The sequence below is a fragment of the Capra hircus genome, chromosome 23, assembly GCF_001704415.2.
Source record: "Capra hircus breed San Clemente chromosome 23, ASM170441v1, whole genome shotgun sequence".
Taxonomy (NCBI): Eukaryota; Metazoa; Chordata; class Mammalia; order Artiodactyla; family Bovidae; genus Capra; species Capra hircus.
In genome coordinates, this window is record NC_030830.1 from 11,157,810 (window position 1) to 11,177,895 (window position 20,086).

General features: G+C 42.4%; 1 protein-coding gene across 2 annotated transcripts in view; it reads left to right on the forward strand.

Moving 5' to 3' along the window:
• The window catches only part of RNF144B (ring finger protein 144B), a 151,790-nt gene extending 135,486 nt beyond the window's left edge, over positions 1-16,304 (forward strand). For both annotated transcript variants that reach the window (XM_018039133.1, XM_018039132.1), the window contains exons 5-8: positions 4,792-4,996; positions 7,029-7,173; positions 11,538-11,627; positions 12,776-16,304. In XM_018039133.1, coding sequence (XP_017894622.1) covers positions 4,792-4,996; positions 7,029-7,173; positions 11,538-11,627; positions 12,776-12,916 — 581 coding nt within the window. In that variant the 3' untranslated portion in view covers positions 12,917-16,304. The remainder of the gene's footprint in view (positions 1-4,791; positions 4,997-7,028; positions 7,174-11,537; positions 11,628-12,775) is intronic.

Below are 20,086 nucleotides of genomic sequence, written 5' to 3' on the forward strand. Positions count from 1 at the left end.
GAGAATATACAACCAAATGAAAAGCAAGCTTCACATATCTAGTTCTAGGTGGGAAATCTGAGGGTCTGAAATTTAGTTTTTGAAAACTAAAAACAATTACTGGGGTCAGACGTGGTCTTTAGGTTTCATGGCAGTTTTATTTTCTTGGAATGTTTTTATGTCCTAATAATTGTCAGAGTACAGAAGTACAAAATAGTTTTAAATAGCATTTCCTGCCTTGCGTAATTTACATGAGCAAGCAGAATCTGAAGATCAAATAGTCCTGAGGCTTTACTTCAGTAATCAATTCTAATTTTCATAAGTAAATTCCAGTTCGTCTATGACTTCATCTGTCTCTGCTGTGAGTCTGCTACTCTCAATCACTTTTAAATCATGTTCATATTAACGTATGGGAGGCACTATTCTCTTTTTCTAGATTTCTGAGCTTTGGTTCATCTCATAGCTACAGAAAGCTTTCATTACTGCTGATACAGAAGAAATTAGTTGAATATGCATCAGTTCCTTTTTTTTTTTTTTTTTTCTATCTTTGGAATAGAAATTGGAAGGAGGAAGAAACTGAACCTTAAATGTTTTGGATAATGTGCATTTTGTTTATCTGCATACTAACTGTGTTTCCTGAGCCAAAAGCCAGGAGGTAGAACTGCGTTCATAATAGTAGTAATAAAGTGTTTTAGAAAGTCCTGCATTAGCCCTGGGGGCTCTCCTTCCCTTCAGACTCCCCTCAGATAATTGGTGTGGAGGAGAAAGGGAGGAGAAGACGGCGTTTGCTCACGTGACAGTGCTTTGGCCACCACCTGCTGCCCATTAATCTGTTCCTTTTTGGCTTGGGTTTCTGGGAAGTCCTGTTAGCTGCCAGGGCTGCTAATGTCTGATGCTTCTTCAGCGTTTTTCTCTTTTCTACTAGCCTGGCTTCTCGGGCCTATTTGAACCGCGAGGTATGTGAGGCAAAATGAAGCTTGTATTGGAATTATAATAATTAAAAAAAAGCAAAACAGCCCTTTTAGCTTCTACTGACTTTTCTCTATCGTTGCTGCTCTTCTGGGAGCCCAGCTGAAGGACCATCTGAAGGACAGGTGGTGGGTTGCACTCAGGTACCCTTTCAGTGTAACCTGGCCAGACTGGTACATGCATATCCCCGTCCCATTGTGGGATGCTCTTCTCCAAGAGACTCAGAGGTGCCCTAGACAAATGTCTGTCTCTGGAGAGTTGTGTCTTTTCTCTGGAAATAGCTCAATGCAGGGCTGAACAATATAGCACCTTAACACTGTCAGTTATTGCTATTTTCTGTGGCTCCGACTCTCCCCTTGCTTCTTTCTTAAGAGACATTTTTTCTTTTTTTTTTGATATGGACATTTTTAAAGTCTTTTTATTGAATTTGTTGCAATACTATTGCTGTTTAATGTCTGGGTTTTTTTTGGCCGTAAGGCATGTAGGATCTTAGCTCCCCCATTAGGGATCGAACCCACACCCCCTGCATTGGAAGGCGAAGTCTTAACCGCTGGACCACCAGGGAAGTTCCTGCTCTTGCTCTTTTGTGCTGGACTGTGTGTTGTAGCTGCACTGTATACCGAGGCCCTTTTGTTAATAGGAGTTCGTTAAATCCTAATCGCTCCTCTATGTATTGTTTCTGCTTCTGTCATGCCACCCAGATACCTGACATAGTAAGCTGGTAGAAACAAGTCAGAACATCTGCCGAATAATTTTAATTGATTAGAGCTTTGAAGACAAGTTGCCCAGTTGAACCTTTTAAGGTGATCAGTCAGTTCAGTTCAGTTGCTCAGTCATGTCTGATGCTTTGCGACCCCATGAACCCAGCACGCCAGGCCTCCCTGTCCATCACCAACTCCCGGAGTCCACCCAAACCCATGTCCATTGAGTCGGTGATGCCATCCAATCATCTCATCCTCTGTCGTCCCCTTCTTCTCCTGCCCTCACTCTTTCCCAGCATCAGAGTCTTTTCAAATAAGTCAGCTCTTCACATCAGGTGGCCAAAGTATTGGAGTTTCAGCTTCAGCATCAGTCCTTCCAATGAACACCCAGGACTGCTCTCCTTTAGGATGGACTGATTGGATCTCCTTGCAGTCCAAGGGACTCTCAAGAGTCTTCTCCAACATCACAGTTCAAAAGCATCAATTCTTCGGTGTCCAGCTTTCTTTATAGTCCAACTCTCACATCCGTACATGACCACTGGAAAAACCATAGCCTTGACTAGACAGACCTTTGTTGGCAAAGTAATGTCTCTGCTTTTCAATATGCTATCTAGGTTAGTCATAAGTTCCTTCCAAGGAGTAAGCGTCTTTTAATTTCATGGCTGCAGTCACCATCTGCAGTGATTTTGGAGCCCAGAAAAATAAAGTCTGACACTGTTTCCACTGTTTCCCCATCTATTTGCCATGAAGTGATGAGACCAGATGCTATGATCTTAGTCTTCTGAATGTTGAGCTTTAAACCAACTTTTTTTTATTCTCCTCTTTCACTTTCATCAAGAGGCTTTTTAGTTCTTCTTCACTTTCTGCCATAAGGGTGGTGTCATCTGCATATCTGAGGTTATTGATATTTCTCCTGGCAATCTTGATTCCAGCTTGTGCTTCTTCCAGCCCAGGGTTTCTCATGATGTACTCTGCATATAAGTTAAATAAGCAGGGTAACAATATATAACCTTGACGTACTCCTTTTCCTATTTGGAACCAATCTGTTGTTCTATGTCCAGTTCTAACTAGAGATGCTCTAAACTTTATGAAAGTGAAAGTATTAGTCACTCAGTTGTGTTCGACTCTTGGTGATCCCATGGACTGTAGCCCACCAGGTTCCTCTGTCCATGGAATTCTCCAGGCCAGAGTACTGGAGTGGGTAGCCGTTTTCTCCTCCAGGGGATCTTCCCAACCCAGGAATCTAACCTAGGTCTTCTGCATTGCAGGCAGATTCTTTACTGTCTGAGTCACCAGAGAAGCCCAATAAAGTTTATAATATGTCTTAATTTTCCTTTCCTTTCCCTCATTTGTCATCAAACTTTTGAAAGACCTATGATTTAGAATGGTAAGTAGATATTTAATGTGGGAATCCTGAGTGCTAAGTTACATATCAGACTTCATTTCTTTGGGCTTTGTGTTTGTGAAGTAGTAAAGAGTTTGGAGAAAAAAATATATAAATGGTGTGGAAATCAAAGTTCAAGATCTTGGAGCCATATGTGTATCAGTGTCCCCTTGACTTTCTCATCAGCCTGTCCTCAAATATTAGGGATCTTAGAGGGGTTCATTCCTCTTAGAGTCTGAAGATGTGTTAACCTTAGGGTTCTTCTTTTTTCTGATTTCACCTGACCTATCATTTTCCAACTCCTGCCCTCCAGAATTATTGGATAAGAAGATATGTTTAAGGATGTTATTTTTGAATGAAAACCTGTAATAAGCATAGGTCCAATTGTTGCATTTTCTGAGGAAATATTATTGGAGACAGTGTTTCCTAGAGGATTTCAGTCTTTTTCCCTCCATACTGAATTTGTAAGATTATTACCTTAAACATTAAGCTCCTACTTAATACCTTCATTTCATTTTTGCACCACTCTTTGGATTTGTTTGCGTTCTCATGGAAATTCCAAGAATCACAAGTCTTAAGTGATTTGAAACTAGAATCTCACCAGTTCAAAATTTGCAGAGTATGTTAGTTCAGAGAAAAACGGGCTCCTCTGCTTCTTACATCATTTCCCACATGATATTTTCCACCGAAAGTTTATGTTATGTGACAAGAATATGGACTGTTATTGACTAGAAAATGGAAGGTGGAATAAGATTTGTAAACACTCACACAGGAAGACAGTTGTCCACCCGCAAACCTTACTTTCTTTTCCGCATGCCACAGGGGTCTAGCCAATGTAGTGTGTGATGATCATTTTATGGCCTGTAGAGGTCCCTACCCTCTGTTTCTAGAATGTGTGGGTCTTTTACAAACTGTCCCTCAGTAGCACATTGCCAGGGCAGCAGAAGATCCAGACAGACAGCGAATCTGGCTTCTTGGCTGAGCCTCACTAGACACTGTTTCATCACTACCCTGTTTGGCTCTTCTTTAATTTCTCTCTGAACAACAGAAGCAGCCTCACTACCTATCTCTCAGTGCCTGAAAGGACAAAATCTTTTATGAACGTTTTTTCTTTTGCTTTGGTTGGTTCCTCATGTCCTCATTTTTCTCCAAGATAGTACCCAAAATAATTGAGGAAGAGACTTGAGATGTTTGCTTGTTGAGAGTGCTGAACTGTTAGAAATATTCTGAAAAAGTTGTGCGTTTTGATTAGTGAGAAGGCTCCTTCTCTTGTTCATAAGGGCAATGATGACCTATTCCATGAGCACCTACTTTGAGAAGTAGGGCAGGGCTGGGTGACCTGGATCCACTGTACAGGTCTGGATCCACTCTAAACTTTCAGTATGGCGCTTAGTCACTCAGTCGTGTCCGATCTTTGGCGACCCCGTGGACTGGGGCCTGCCAGGCTCCTCTGTCCATGGGATTTTTTTCAGGTGAGAATACTGGAGTGGGTTGCCATTTCCTCCTCCAAACTTTAAATGTAATATGTCTTAATTTTCCCTTTCTTTCCCTCCTTTATCATCACACTTTTAAATGACCTGTGATATAGAATGGTTCTGGATTCACTGTGAAGACCTCTGATAGAAATCATTGCCCTTGTTTGTACTGAGCGTCTATGAATGTTGACCTATAAAAAAGAATCAACAGAAGGCAGAAAGGAAAGCTCAAGCTTGAATGGAAGACAGATAGACCATTGTGTTTTCTTTCTTTCCTCTTTAGAAGTCCACCTGGACCCCTGCAGAACGTGGTGTCCCGTCGCAGACTGTCAGACAGTGTGCCCCGTCGCAACAAGTGACCCAGGACAGCCCGTGCTGGTGGAGTGCCCTTCCTGCCACCTGAAGTTCTGCTCGTGCTGCAAGGATGCTTGGCATGCAGAAGTCTCCTGCAGGGACAGTCAGCCCGGCATCCTGCCAACAGAGCATGGGTAAGGAAGGAACCTTGATCTTTGGGATCATTCGCCTGTGTTCCTAGAAATCTGTTGCTTGGAGAAAGAGCCATATTGTGATGAAATGTCTAGGTGAGTTCTTTACCTGCAAGGCTTTCCTGAGAACTGTCTCAGAATGGGTATGTTATTAACTAAGAATCACCAAATCAGCAGGCCTAAAGGGATTTTAGTTAATTACCCCCGAACAACCTTCCAGGTACATTAGAGTTAGTCTCTATGAGTTTTGATTTCTCTTTAGGTAGGAGGCTGTGGTCCCCTGGTTCTCTGTATGTAGGAAGTCATAGCTTTTGTCCACAGCCATTTGCTTAGGTACCATAACTGCCTACAATTAATACACCTCATTCTTGCTTGTGAAGAGGTGAAGAAATGATTTTCTTGGCTGACTCAATTGCCAGCTCGTGGGGTGTGCCAGTCATATTAAAAGAAACAGCAATAGAAACAACAGCCCTTCAGGGTAGTATACTGCTAAAATTCATGCTTACTAGAGGAAAAGAGCTTATCTTTTGATATTTTATGCTCTGAAAAAAAAACAATAATGAGGTTGAGAATTTGCTATGATGAGAAGCAATTTAGTCTGTACCTTGCAGAACAGAGGGTATTTATTTATGGCAGCAGCAAAGCCCAGAGTGAGAGAACTTTGTGTTTGATCCCTTGCTTTGCTTGAGGCTACGGCTGTTTTGCATCAGCAAGAACAGAAATAACAGTGTTGGCCAGTTGGCTTAATCACTCAGCATCCTTCAAGTATGGAGGGCCATTCTCCAGGAACAGAAATGCTCCTTGGTGTGATGCTGTGCTTGAGTCGCAGACCAAACACATCAAGGGGAGAAAAAGAGCTAGCGCATGTGGCAGGCATGTGCCCACTTTACCAGGACCAGGCACATTTTCACTGCCACCCAGCAGGGTCTCCAGGAATCACAAGACAGTGTGAAGATCCCAGAGGAGAGACAGAATTCTCACATTGCCGCTGGTATCTTTGTGACTTTATGCAAGTCACTCAGCCTCTATGAGTCTGAAAATGAAAAAGTGAAAGTCACTCAGTCGTGTCCGACTCTTTGAGACCCCATGGACTTTATAGTCCATGGAATTCTCCAGGCCAGCATACTGGAGTGGGTAGCCGTTCCCTTCTCCAGGGGATCGTCCCAACCCAGGGATTGAAGTCTATTGTTCTATTAAAAAAAAAAAAGAAAATGGGAGGAATGAAAATGGTGGCTGTCTCACTGCTTTATAGGGTTATTATGAGCATGGAATCCAATCATAGGTTTGACCACACTTTGTGAACCTGATGTCTTCATGTGCTGAGTGGTGGTTTTGATGAATAGTAGCTAAAATGCAATCCAGGCCTGGCTCACACAGGCCACCCTCCACCTCAGTTCTACTTATTTTCTCTGCTCCTTGAGCCTGTAAGCTTTGCTGGCCTGTTCATCTATCCGAAGCAGGTCTTTTCAGTGATATAGGGCATTTATTTGAAAGTATTGATGATTGACTCCCTCCCATCCCCATCTGTTTGTTTATTTGCACAGATCATTGTATAGACGATCTCTGCCCCTATTGGATCCTGAGCTGGTTTTTCCACCGCCTGGCAGACTTCTTGTACTTTTCAGTCAGACAGCGTGTGCTCAGAGAATGAAAGACTAATTTGGCAAAACAATGGATTCAATCAGCTATGGAAAATACAATTATGTAATTCACTCAAAGCTAAAGAGAAATAAATTAAGGTTCTTTGTTTTGAGTTATCTGAACAAGGAATAATGTGCACTGCGCCTGTTTTTACCCCCACCCTGTTCCTGGGACATGAAGTTAAGTACAGACAGCAACGAGTTCACTCCCTCCTTATCAGGAGCCCTGAGAATTCAGTGGATGACCACAAAGTTGAGTCTAGAAGAGCATCATTTGGCTGTTTAATTATATTCAGCCCACTTTACCCATAGCTCTGGTTGGTGGTCCTTGATCTTTAAAATCACTCAGCATTCTTGATCCTTAAACTATAATTTCTCATTCATTTCTTTTCTAGGACCCTCTTTGGGACGGAGGCAGAAGCCCCCATTAAGCAGTGCCCAGTGTGCCGGGTTTATATTGAGCGCAACGAAGGCTGTGCTCAGATGATGTGTAAGAACTGCAAACACACATTTTGCTGGTACTGCCTTCAGAACCTGGACGTAAGTGCAGCCCAGAAGGGTCTCCCCGTGTATCCTCCTCCGTCCTGTGTCTGTGCGACAGCCCATACCTGATGGACTTTTCTTTTAAAATATTGAACCCGTTTTGTTTTTTTCCTGCCAGAGAAAGTTATTTTTCCTTAATGAAACATCCTGAGTCTGCTACTGCACATGCACGTCTCTGATTAAGTGTGTCGTCCTACCTTTAAAGGCAAACTTTTGTTTTAGGGACATTTCCAGCTTTGGGGGCATTGCCTCATTCTGTTGTATAAAGGACTATTAGCGTAGTAGTTTGATTTTGCTCTTGTAACGAGTTACCACAGACTTGTGGCCTAAAGCAACACAGATGTGTTATCATTAGTTCCGTCCATTGGTCATCTGACATGGGTCTCCCTGGATGAAAATCAAGTTGTCTTGGGACTGTGTTCTTTCTGGTGACTTTTGGAGAGGATCTATTTCTTTGTTTATTTTAGCTTCTAGAGGCTGCCTACATTCCTTGGCTATGGCCCCTTTTTCCATCTTTAGAGGCAACAGCATCACATCTTCCTGAGCCTTCTTCCATAGTCTTAGCTTCCAGAGCCATTCCCTCTGACTGAGGGAGAAAACGTCTGAGAAAACGTCTCTGCCTTTAAGGACCCATGTAATTAGATTGTGCCCTTCTGGATAATAAGGGCTAATCACCGCCCCCCCACCCCCGCCACCCATCTCAAGGTCTTTAATCACACTTGCAAAATCCCTTCGGCCATGTAAGGTAACACATTCACATGTTTTGGGGAATAGACCATTGGCATCTTTAGGGGAGATCCACTGAGTAGGAAATAGTGACCCACTCCAGTGTTCTTGCCTGGAAAATTCCATGGACAGAAGAGCCTGGGCTACCGCCCATGGGGTTGCAAAGAACATGACTGAGCAACTGAGCACAGCACGGCACGTTTTTAGGGGATCAGTTATTCTGCCTGTCACAATTAGATTGCTTTTTTCTTCTTTAATTTAAGGAGAAAAGCCATTTAGATGGGTAGCGTCTCTTAATTACTATTTCGTTCATGAGTGTGACAGCAAGATTGTTACTGCTCTCCCAGGGTTCCCTTCTCACATAAGGGATCTGGTCTAATTGTTCTTTTCCCCACTGTTTGTGAGGTATGTCTTCTCAAGTTCAGGTCCAGTTCCATTCAGTCCAGTGCTGAGGCTAATGGAAACCTCAGAGTTAAAAGGTAATGTGAAGAATTGGTGAGAATTCTATTGTTTTCAATTCTAGTGTTTTACAGTTGGCGGTGACATGTTCCCTTTAGATATCCCCTATTTTGGCAGTTTGTTTACAGTTATTCCCTGTTTTGCCAATTTGGACCTTTAAAATATGTTCATTTCCGTGTAAGCCCTCAGTCATGGTTGGATGGGTGGCTATTCTTTTCTCAGTTTTTTGTTTTAATTGCTTGAAAGTGAAAGTCTCTCAGTTGTGTCCGACTCTTTGTGCCCCATGGACTATACAGTCCATGGAATTCTCCAGGCCAGAATATTGGAGTGGGTAGCCTTTCTCTCCTCCAGGGAATCTTCCCAACTCAGGGATCGAACCCAGGTCTCCTGCATTGCAGGTGGATTCTTTACCAGCTGAGGCACAAGGGAAACCCTTTAATTGCTTTGTTTGCTTCAATTCAATTTGTGTTGGTCTTTAGTATTATACATACTCAGTGAGTGCAGTTGGAGAAGGCAGTGGCACTCCACTCCAGTACTCTCGCCTGGAAAATCCCATGGACAGAGGAGCCTGGTAGGCTGCAGTCCATGGGGTCGCTAAGAGTCAGACACGACTGAATGACTTCACTTTCACTTTTTACTTTCATGCATTGGAGAAGGAAATGACAACCCACTCCAGTGTTCTTGCCTGGAGAATCCCAGGGACAGAGGAGCCTGGTAGGCTGCCATCTATGGGGTCGCACAGAGTCGGACACGACTGAAGTGACTTAGCAGCAGCAGCAGCAGCAGTGAGTGCAGTTAACATGGCCTGCATGCTGGCCACCACATGCCTGGTTTTTAACTAAAAATTAGGTAAGTTATGTAGGCTGACATCTATGAGTAAGAATCTTAATCAGCTTGATGTCAGGGTTTCAGGAAGGCATATGCGTTGGGGAGGAGAAATTTGACCTTTTAGACTCTAGAATCTCCAAGACTCAGGTTGACAGACAGGTGTTCATTCTACTAAAAAATGTGATTTATTATAACCCCTTGAATTACAATTAAGTTTGAATTATAATAATGTTTGATATTTGAGACATCTCCTAATTCCAAACGAGTGATACTCCGGATGAGGGTATGACTCCTGATTGTGTACCCCTCATGCTTTACAAATAAAACAAATCCCCTTTTTTCCCCTTCAGGTTTAACCAGCATATTAATAGGATTCACATCCACGCAGAGGTTGAGCCCATGAGGTTCTCTTTAGGAGGCAAGAGCCTAGGGGAATAAATGTGTGTGCCGGATCGCTCCATCCTTTGGCTGAAATGTGTGCTGGGTGTGGTGTTGCAGAGAACACAGTGTTGTCACTGGGACTGTTCTGGTGCTCGAGGTGAAATGGTATAGACATGAGGTTGCTAGATACACAGCATCGTCTGGTCATTGTGTTTTGAAGTCTCATTTTCTTGGATTTTAGCCAGGGACCGTTGGCTTGTGGGTCACGATGTGTTTCTGTAGCCAGGTGTTCCATGTCAGATGATGGTGTTGGTCTTTGTTTATAGGGAAGTTTTAGAGTGTCGGTCTAGGGGAAGGGGGATTGTCCACAAGCCAAGCCTGAGACCAACACCAAAAAGAGTGGTTTTGAGTTTTGCTGGGGGGAGTTGGGTTTTTTCCCACCTTGATTCTCATCTCCACTGTTTCAGAGGATAAGATAGTCTTCATCCTCTGCTTTGGGATCCTCAGAGACTTATCCCCTTCAGGTCTATCTTCTCTCTCCTATGACTTCAGCTTCCATTCCCTGCTCTCTAACCTACCCACGGACTCAGTTATGTCTCATTTAAAAACAAGTAACACTTTTCTCAAGCCTGCAGCTTTCCCTTGCTGCCGTTCTGTTTCTCTCCTTCCTTTAGAAGCCAAGCCTCAAAAGAGCCAAGCTCTTTTGAGTAATCACCTCTAGCTGTTGACACTCCAGTCATTGCAGTGACTCAGATCGCCAGATAATGACTGTGTTTTCTCAAGGCCTTGACAGATTCCTTTTGGGTAAAATCCAATGGCTACTTTAGCCCTCACCTTACCTGGATTCTCTGCTGCCTTTGACATCTTGATCACCTCCGTTCCACTGAGACCATCTCCTCTGATTTCCTTTCTGGCCAATGATCAATTTCCTTTCCAGGTTCTTCCTTGGTGTACTCTTTTGTTTTCTCCCGAATTCATGTAGAATAGTCACTTTATTAGTCAAAGTTATCCAGAGAGACAGAACCAGTAGAATAGATAGGTGGGTAGATAGATAGATTGATTCCTGGGGATTTAGCGTAAGGGATTTTTTCACATGGTAATAATGGAGGCTGAGAACTCCCATGAGCAGCTGTTATGAGCTGGTTGACCCAGGAAAACCAGTGGTGTCCTTCAAAGCTCAGAGAGCCAGAGAACAATGTTGTATATTCCAGTTCAAGTCTGAATGCCTGAGAAACAGAAGTGCCAAGGGCAAGAGAAGATCCGTATTGGTTAGGGAGACAGGTATTCCCCTTGGCCTGCTCTCAAATATGTGTGTTCTATACCCTCTCCCTGGGTAATCTCATCTACTTCTGTGGATTCTTGGGCCCAAGGACACTGTTTCCCAAGTCTTCTTCCCAGAAATCCATATCTGTGAAATCAGCTGCCTTTTGAACAGCACTGCTTGCATGTCTCAAGTTCAACATGTCCAAACTGTGGCTGTCGTCTTCCCAACAAAATCCTTCTCTGTGTGATCCCTTCCCTCATCAAAGTCCCTGCCTCCTACCCAGTGCTTCTTCCTCATCTGGGGTTTCTTCTCCCTGGTTCCCCATCCCGTTAGTTACCTACATAATTCTGCATGACTGTATTTAACCTCTTGTCTGTCTCAGCCACTGGCGTGTTAAAAAGAAGACAGCCTTTTAGCTGTCTCCTTCAAGGTCCTTTCATTCCATATTGCACTTCTAGTAGAGTTACCTTTCAAAAATAATCAGTCAGGTTGTTAATCTTATTTAGAATCAATAAAGAGTCTCAGGGACTATAATGTGTTTTCATGCAATGATTTATAAAACTGCTATCATCTAAGAATTGTCACTCGGGAGTTCTTAGAGGCCATCATTAATTTTATCCACTGAGGTGATTTGATGGGCTTAGTACCCATCTTTCCATTCAAAAACTGTGTGTTTACCAAAACCTTTGTCTTTGTTTTTCAGAATGACATTTTCCTCAGACACTATGACAGAGGGCCGTGTAGGAATAAGCTCGGCCACTCGAGAGCCTCAGTGATGTGGAACCGAACGCAGGTACCCTGACCTTAGAGGGAGCATAAGAGAAGCCAGGCTTTGAATGGATTGAAAAGCCCCCTCTGTTCCCTTCTTACGCATCCAAGCCTGAGAGGTTCTGGGGAACTTCTGGCCGTGAAGTTAATCCGTGAGCCCAGTCTCCTAGAGAAGTGGAGAGTCAGGGTGACAGAAAGACAAGAATCAGATTGGCCCAAAAGTTCGTTCAGGTTTTTCTGTTAGTACCTTATGGAAAAAACTCCAGCAGAATAAGGGTGAAGCCGAAAGCTCATTTCTCCTGAAAAAATCTGGTAGAGTGAATTCCCTAGAGCCCTTTGAGGCGTGTTTGCTATGAAAGGCAGAGGTCTTAAAATCCCATGAGCTGTGCTGGGGCTTGGAAACCTCTGTACATACTGTTGTGTGTTTACGTGGCAGGTTCAAAGGGAGTCCTGATTTATTTTTTAAGAGTTTTTCATGTTCCTTTTGAGGAAGTTGGTGTTCATAGCCTAGTAGCCATTATTAACATCCCTCTGAGGATGTTAACATTTCCTCTGAGACTGTTGAGGAAACAAGTAGAGAGGCCGCCAACACCAGCAGTTCGTGATCCCACTGAGCTTGCACCAGAGCCTGAGTTAGCGTTTGGTTTGTCCTTGCCGTCTCCCTGGTTTATATCCAGTTGAGACCATTGCTGGACGCTGGATGCAAGGTCTCATAATTGTAACTGCTTCATGTGCCTGAGATGGTGTCTTAGTTCAAGCCGCTGTAACAAATGACCATAGCATGGAAGACTCAAACCACAAATTTATTTCTTACGGTTCTGAAGACTGAAAGTCTGAGACTCCAGTGCCAGTGTTGTTGGGTTCTGATGAGAACACTCTTTGTGGCTTATAGATGGCATTCTTCTCACTGTGTCCTTACATGGCAGAGAGTAGAGAAGAAACCAGCTCTCTTGTGCGTCTTCTTACAAAGGCGCTAATCCTGTTATGAGGACTCCACCCTCATATCCTAATTACTTACCAAGGTTCCCATTTCCACACATCCTCCTCCTCTTAGAGATTAGAGTTTCAATCTATGAAATTTTGGCAGGGGGCAAGAACAGTCCACAGCTGATGGTGGAGTTTATACACAGAAAGACTGACTTGCTGAAATAGGCTTTTCTTCTACATTTCCAGGTGGTCGGGATTCTCGTGGGGTTGGGCATCATCGCCTTGGTGACTTCACCCTTGCTGCTTCTGGCTTCCCCGTGCATCATCTGCTGTGTCTGCAAGTCCTGCCGGGGCAAGAAGAAAAAGCATGACCCATCCACAACCTAAAGATCTCAGTTTGTGTCCATGTGCCACAGGTGTCTGGGTTATACAAGACTGCAGTGATAAAACCCCACTTAATGAACTCACCTCCTCCTCCCTGCCAAACTTTGGAAGTGCCTCTGTGTCTAGACTTTGAACTCGCCTGCCCACCTTTGGCATCCATAAAGGCCAAGCACTCATGTGTGTGTTCCTGTGTAAAGAGAGCCCGGGTTCAACAGTCCAGACTGTGTCTGTGGAGTGTGTTGAGAAGCTCTGGGTTGATGAGGAGAAACTAACGCATCATCATGTTATCATTCAAAGGCTTCCCCAGTGGACTGTTCAACTTCCAACCAAATCTGTGAAGCCTGAATGAACACTCGGTATAATAAATGTGCTGCCAACCATCACGACACACACTGTTACTGAGAAGCCAGAGTCTGTCCTGGGTTGATTTGACCGTCACAAGAAGCATGAGGAAAACCTCCTGTAGGAGGGGAAGAATAAGACTGTTTAAGGGGAAATTCTTGTAAGAATTGTTATTCTCATGAGAATTATAAGAGGGCCGCTTATCTTGGGAGTTGATATGGTGGTTCTGCCGGTTACTGGGCGTGCTGATTTCGCCAGTAACTTGGCAGAAACACAATAGGTTTCTCTTGTGTGATCTCAGCTTCAAGCCAGAGAGACTGCTATGCCAAGGGAGTTGGCCCTTCCCAGGAAAAGGGCTGCAGCAGGTGAAACCATCTGGTCTGATTTAGCATCTCTCCCTCGGGTGATCTACTTTGCCAGCAGCGGTGGTCTGCAGGATTGTTTAATATGAAGTTTGGGTAAAGTGGCAGAGATTCAAAATTGTGATCATAGGTATCAGGGACCTTTCTTGAGCTCTCTGTTCATGTGCCCAACAGATTTAGAATTGGACCTACAAGTACACACCAAGAGTGAATATTAAAGTCATAGATATATCCAGAATCTATGTAACTTGCCGCTTAACTAAAGTTTGAATCCATTGGGCATGAATGGATATCTCCAATAGTACACACAAAATATGTGTTTACTTGAAACCCATTCTGTCTTCTGGGACTAATATGGTTTATTATAAATCAACCTAATTTTTTTTGCATATTATATATGTAAATTTTGGTTACAAGTGCATTAAGTTACCCAAAGGTTTCGACTCATAACTCTTAAAGCAGTACTCAGTATGATGTGCCATGTCAGTTTGTAAAACACAGATTGATAATCAAATTATTTGTGTATTTTCGAACACAGTTCAGAGCAGCCCTCTTCCCAGCAAAGCTTTCCTCTTTCAGCATCTGTTCGGGTGATCTGAGTACCTTTTGTGTATTCAGGGCACTGATAGACAGCAAAAAATATCTGAGAAACAAAATGCCCATACTTTCTATATCTTTAACACTTTGTGTTTGTATCACCTCATGGTGGCTTATTTTTCCTGTTGTACCATCCAGTCAGATTTTGAAGAAACGAGTTTTGAAAAGGCAGTACCTTTTACTATAATTGCCATTAGCAAAGTAGCCTGGTACTTCATGAGAACTGTATTAAATATTAGTGGATGGCTCTTTCTGAAGCTTGGAGTATCACATCAGGACCTAGGATATTTTCTGAGGTCGCTGGATAACTAGACTATCGTATTGCTGCTATCCCTGACCTGTTATTACAGAATGATGCTTTGCCTATGTAATGGATTGTATTCTAAGTGGGGATGTGTATATTAAGGAACTTTAATTCACAAGTACATATTGATATCCAATGTATGTATAATACATCTGTTGGTTGTGTACATTTTATTTACAGTTTGTATAGAACATAGATGAGAACTCTGGGAAAACTTTTGAATGGCAACCCACCCCAAACTATTTTTAATCATTCATTAGAGATTTCTCAATAGTGTCTTTATTTTCCTTTGAAACTATAAATACTTCAGAAAAAAAAAATCAGTATCTTCTTCTATCACTGTGTTTTGTACCAGTATAAATATAAATGGACATAGATTTGAATACTTTTTTGTTTTACACTGCCTCATTATAGTACAGGGCATTTTCAGCTGCTCAGGGGATCACAGGGACTCAACTGAAATTGAATTTTTGTATCAAGAATGTCAGTCGTGGCAATGTACTCCCCCACATGAATATACTCTCCAGCTTGGATCCACGAAGAATCTTTAAACAGGGGCTGATTTCTTGTAACCTAAAGTGCTACGTTATCAGAAGCAGAGCTCTGGAATTTACAGAAAAGGAGGAAGAAAGCATTAATGCTGTTTCCTTGGCAAATTGAAGGAATATGTCCTTTCACAGAAATACTATGAAAGAATTAGCTTACTTTGTTGTGGGGAGTGGGGAGTGTTTGTCCAACAGATTTGAAATAACTGGATTTAAGTTTTTAAATGTTGAAAAGTGCCTGAAAATTGGTGACTTCTTCCTTAAATCGCACAATGGTTTGGGTTGTGGGGGATTGTCTGAATCAACAGGAACAGGTTGGTTGGTTAACCCAAATATATCTCTGGTGCATCAGAGGGCAAGCTGCAAGGCAGTCTAGAGATTGTGTTTATAATGGGGAAAGCTGACAACTTTGATAACAGACTGATGCTTTCGTTTTGCATAACTGGCCAGAGAAAGGGTTGAACCTTGTCTCCTTCCTGTTTGTCAGCTCTGTCCTTTCCTAGTGATTCTCTGTCTGTCCTAGGAAGAAATATGGGTCTATTTAATGATATTTGGATGTCGTGGCAAAAATCTCTGTGTTTGGAGTAGTGTAGTCCATTTGAAACAGAAATTCAAAAAATCCTTCACCACATTGTCATCTGGAAGAAATAACTTAACATCTAGGTGAGGTAGGGAGGTGAAGAAGAAAACCATATGGAAGGAAATTTTGGAACCTTAGGCGTGTTGTTTGTTCATGCCATGAATGTTTACTCCTGGCTTGAAATCTCTAGTTTGCAAGAGGCCTTCAAAAAAACAAACAATTCACAGTACAGATTTTCTTGTAGCTGGCATCACAAAAATCTTACCTATTCAGGTTTGAAAATCTATGTTGGTTTGAATGTTAATCACTGTTTCTTAGAACCCCCAAATTGTCTCTTAAAAAGTATATAGAATCTAAATGTGTATTACTTTAGCCTTCCGTACACAGTGCTTCTAAAAAACTGTTCATGAATGGATACCTTCATGTATATAGAATATGTGTATATGTGTGGTTTGAAAGAGTTTCCGAATGCCTTAGATGAATGACATTTTATGAAACTGTTACAGTGGATACCTATAAGCTATTACATCTCTGTTGATTCATGATCTAGAAAGTTTTGTTCTGTATTTAAGAAATTGCTGTTGTGTTATATTTTTCCAAGTATTTGAAAGGAAAACACCTGGCCTCTCTGGCCCTAATAAATGTGGAGCAGGAAATCAAATGTGTTATTTTTTGTTATGGTATGTAGTTCTAGACACATTCAGTTTTACCGTGAAGGAGCCACCCAGGTCACTATTAAATCTCAAGTTTGGAATTCAAAAAAGCAACTTCTGTAATTTCATATGTGGAAGTAACTCTTGTTACCTTGTTTCTTAAAAGAAGTAAGAGCAAGTGTGATGCCTTCACTCACTGAAGACTTTTTAAAAAATTTTATTGGAGGAAAATTGCTTTACAATATTGTGTTGGCCTCTGCCATTGTGAAAGTGAAAGTCACTCAGTCGTGTCCAACTCTCCATGACTCCATGGACATGGTCCATGGAATTCTCCAGGCCAGTATACTGGAGTGGGTAGCCATTCCCTTCTCTAGAGGATCTTCCCAACCCAGGGATTGAACCCAGGTCTCCCACATTGTGGGTGGATTCTTTACCAGCTGAGCCACAAGGGAAGCCCGAGAATAATGGAGTGGGTAGCCTATCCCTTCTTCAGGGGATCTTCCCAACCCAGGAATCAACCCGGGGTCTCCTGCGTTGGAGGCAGATTCTTTACCAACCAAGCTATGAGAGAAGCCTCTGCCGTACATCAACATAAATCAGCCACAGGTATACATATGTCCCCTCCCTCTTTCCTGAACCCACCCCCCCATCTACATATGTCCCCTCCCTCCTTCCTGAACCCCCATCCCACTCCTCTAGGTTGTCACAGAGCACTGTGTCACACAGCAAATTCCCACTAGCTATCTGTTTTAAATATGGTAATGTATATGTTTCTATACTTCTCTCAGTTCATCCCACTCTCTCCTTCCCTCATTGTGTTCATGAGTCTATTTTCTATTTCTGTGATTCCTGTTGCAGACTTTCTTGTTGTGTGTGTGATATTCCACACTACTAATGCACAGACACTGATTACTATCCAGAAAAATAACCAAAATAACTTAGGTCTTTGATGGTCCTGATAAAAAATGCTGCCAGGCAGCAAAGCTATTAGTTCTGTTAAATTTGTGCTGGGCTCTGTGCACTTTTTCTAACCTTCTAAAATTCTGTTAGAAGAATGTGTTTCCTTGCTATAATTTTTTAAAGAAAGGGTTTACATGTGGAGGGTTAACTTCAGGTCATTTCCATTTGATTAGTATTCAAGGCAGGACTAGCCTGAAGTTGAGTGCCAGAAGTTGGTTAACAACTAGGACTTGTGTTTCTGCAAAACTGGAAGCTCACATTCCTATACTGGTGTTGATGCCTTTTTATTGAATGTTATTTGCTTTTCATACAATATCTGAGTTGGTAAAGGATCCATCTGCCAATGAAGGAGATGCAGGAGAAATGGGTTCAATTCCTGTGTTGGGAAGATCCCCTGGAGTAGGAAAGAGTATAGTCCATAGGGTCACAAAGAATCGGACATGACTGAGTGACTAAACGCACGCGTGCACACACACACACACACACCCGATACCTGAGTACAGAGGTTTACAATTGACTTATAATTCAAATTTCATTTTCTAAACATTCAGCTTCGAGGACATCAATAAGATCACCTAAAAACACTTTTGGGTTATGATTTCATAATTTGCTTAATCGTCTCCTAAAATGTGAACATTATTTCATTTTTAAAATGTGCTTATTATTTGCTGAACTTGAATTTGCATTCCCAAAGAATTATTGAATGAATCCTTTTTTTACAGCAGTGATTTTAATTAATCCCCTAACCAGCAAATTCATTGCAATGTAAATTATGAATCGAGTGAGTGAGGAGGAGAATTATAATTAGGTTTTCCTGTAATTCAATTATTTTCATTTGTTAGATAATCTAGTTTTTTAGACCCTAAAGATAGCATCCAGTTCTACATTATGAGAAAAAATTAATTTCTTTGAATAATTTAATAGCAATTACAGTATGTTTTATTTATATATTTTTTAATATGCTTTCTAAAGGACTTTTGAGAACAGTATTATGAAATAAATGGAGCAGATATTGGATGTACTTCATAGAGAAAGCAATGGTTTTGTGTACATGTCCTGCCAGGGATCATACTATTGATAAGTGGCAGTTAGGAAAAGAATGTCAGAGGAGCTCCCTGGTGTCCTAGTGGTTAGGATCCTGGGCTTCCCCTGCTGTAGTCTGGGTTTGATCCCTGGTTGGGAAATTGAGATCCTGTAAGTAGTATGACCAAAAAAAAAAAAAAAAACAATGGCAGACCCTTGGAAGTATGTTAATGTTCCTTCGTCAGTTGGTAATTCTGAGCTTGCATTTATTCTGAAGTCTGCGAGTCCCAAGAGCGTGTCCTCTTCTTCCAATTATCCGTATCAGTGGAATTTACTATTAAAGAGAATTTATTAGAGTCTGTGTTTTGGTGTGTCTGACAGCATACCTAGGGCAAAGGGCCACCCCCTGAGATCAGCCCGTCCCTGCTTGGGGTTCAGTGAGAGGAGAAGAGCAGGAGGCAGGAGGTGAATGGTGACTCCTTAGAGAAAGAGCGCAATGGCATGTATCTGACTTGCTAATATGGGAACTAGAACTACATAGCTGGGTCCATGCGCTTATTCCAAAAGCCAAAGTGTTTACCTCTTCCCCACAAATGCGAGGTACATTGTCATCAGTTCCTTTTAATGTTTACAATCGAGACTCAGAAGTGATTAAGGCAGATCCAGATCTTTCCCTATTAACATTATTAACTTGTACTCTGGATTTGTAGCCTAGCATTAAATAAATCAATTGACGGGCAATTTCAAAAGCAAGAAAAGGAGGGCTAAAGAAATGAATGAATTTCAGAGCTATATAAAGAAGTGCCTTGAATTTCATTTTCTGCATAAAGTTTGTCTTTCAGTTTTGTCAATTTTCTTTTTTTATGTGTATTAAAACTAGGATTCAGGCTTTTGATGAGAAGCAGATTAAGTCTGTGGAGAAGGCAATGGCAACCCACTCCAGTACTCTTGCCTGGAGAATCCCAGGGATGGCAGAGCCTGGCAGGCTGCCATCTCTGAAGTCTCACAGAGTCGGACACGACTGAAGCGACTTAGCAGCAGCAGCAGCAGCAGCAGCAGCAAATTAAGTCTGATGTTAGCCATTTTATCTCGTGGTTCCCTAGTGACCTGGCATGATGTGAGGGGATATATTTTCTTTTGAGGGGAGTGGGTGAGTGGTTGACATGTATGCTATTGAACATATTTAAATAAAATGAACATGAAGATTTTCTCGAGGTGAGTTTTGAGACTTTTGATTATTCATCAGCCCTGGCTGAATTTTTTTGAAGTCAACCAGTTTGTTTAAATAAAAGCAAACAAGTCCAGAAATCCATGCACTGCCCCACGTGGTGTGTTCCAAATTACAGCCTGGTCCTAGGACTTATGCACCACAAGGGCACGTGAACAAAGCTAGGAGAGGATTGATCAATCTGTGTCACCCCGGGCATAGAACCCCCAGGCAACATCATCTGACCTCCCTGCCCTCTGCCAGTCCTGGCAGTGTGGGGCTGCGGGGGCAGACACCCGCCTTGTCATAAGTGGCTTCAGTTCCAGCCTGGCTTTGCTCTTCACTGGTGGTGTGATGCGGGGCCAACCGCTTATCACATGGTGTCATTTAATCAGTCTTAGCTCAGGCTTCGGAGGATAGGTTGAGATCACGAATGTCAAAGTGCTTCTAAGTGTTCTTTGTTAGGAGGGGGCGGGGAGGGAGCCAGTGTACAGTGTGTTCTGTGGCTCTGAGTTTGAGTGACGAGTTTGCAGCCGGACACTTTCCAAAGGAGAAGGGAACTGGGATGCTGCTGCTGAGTCACTTCAGTCACATCCACTC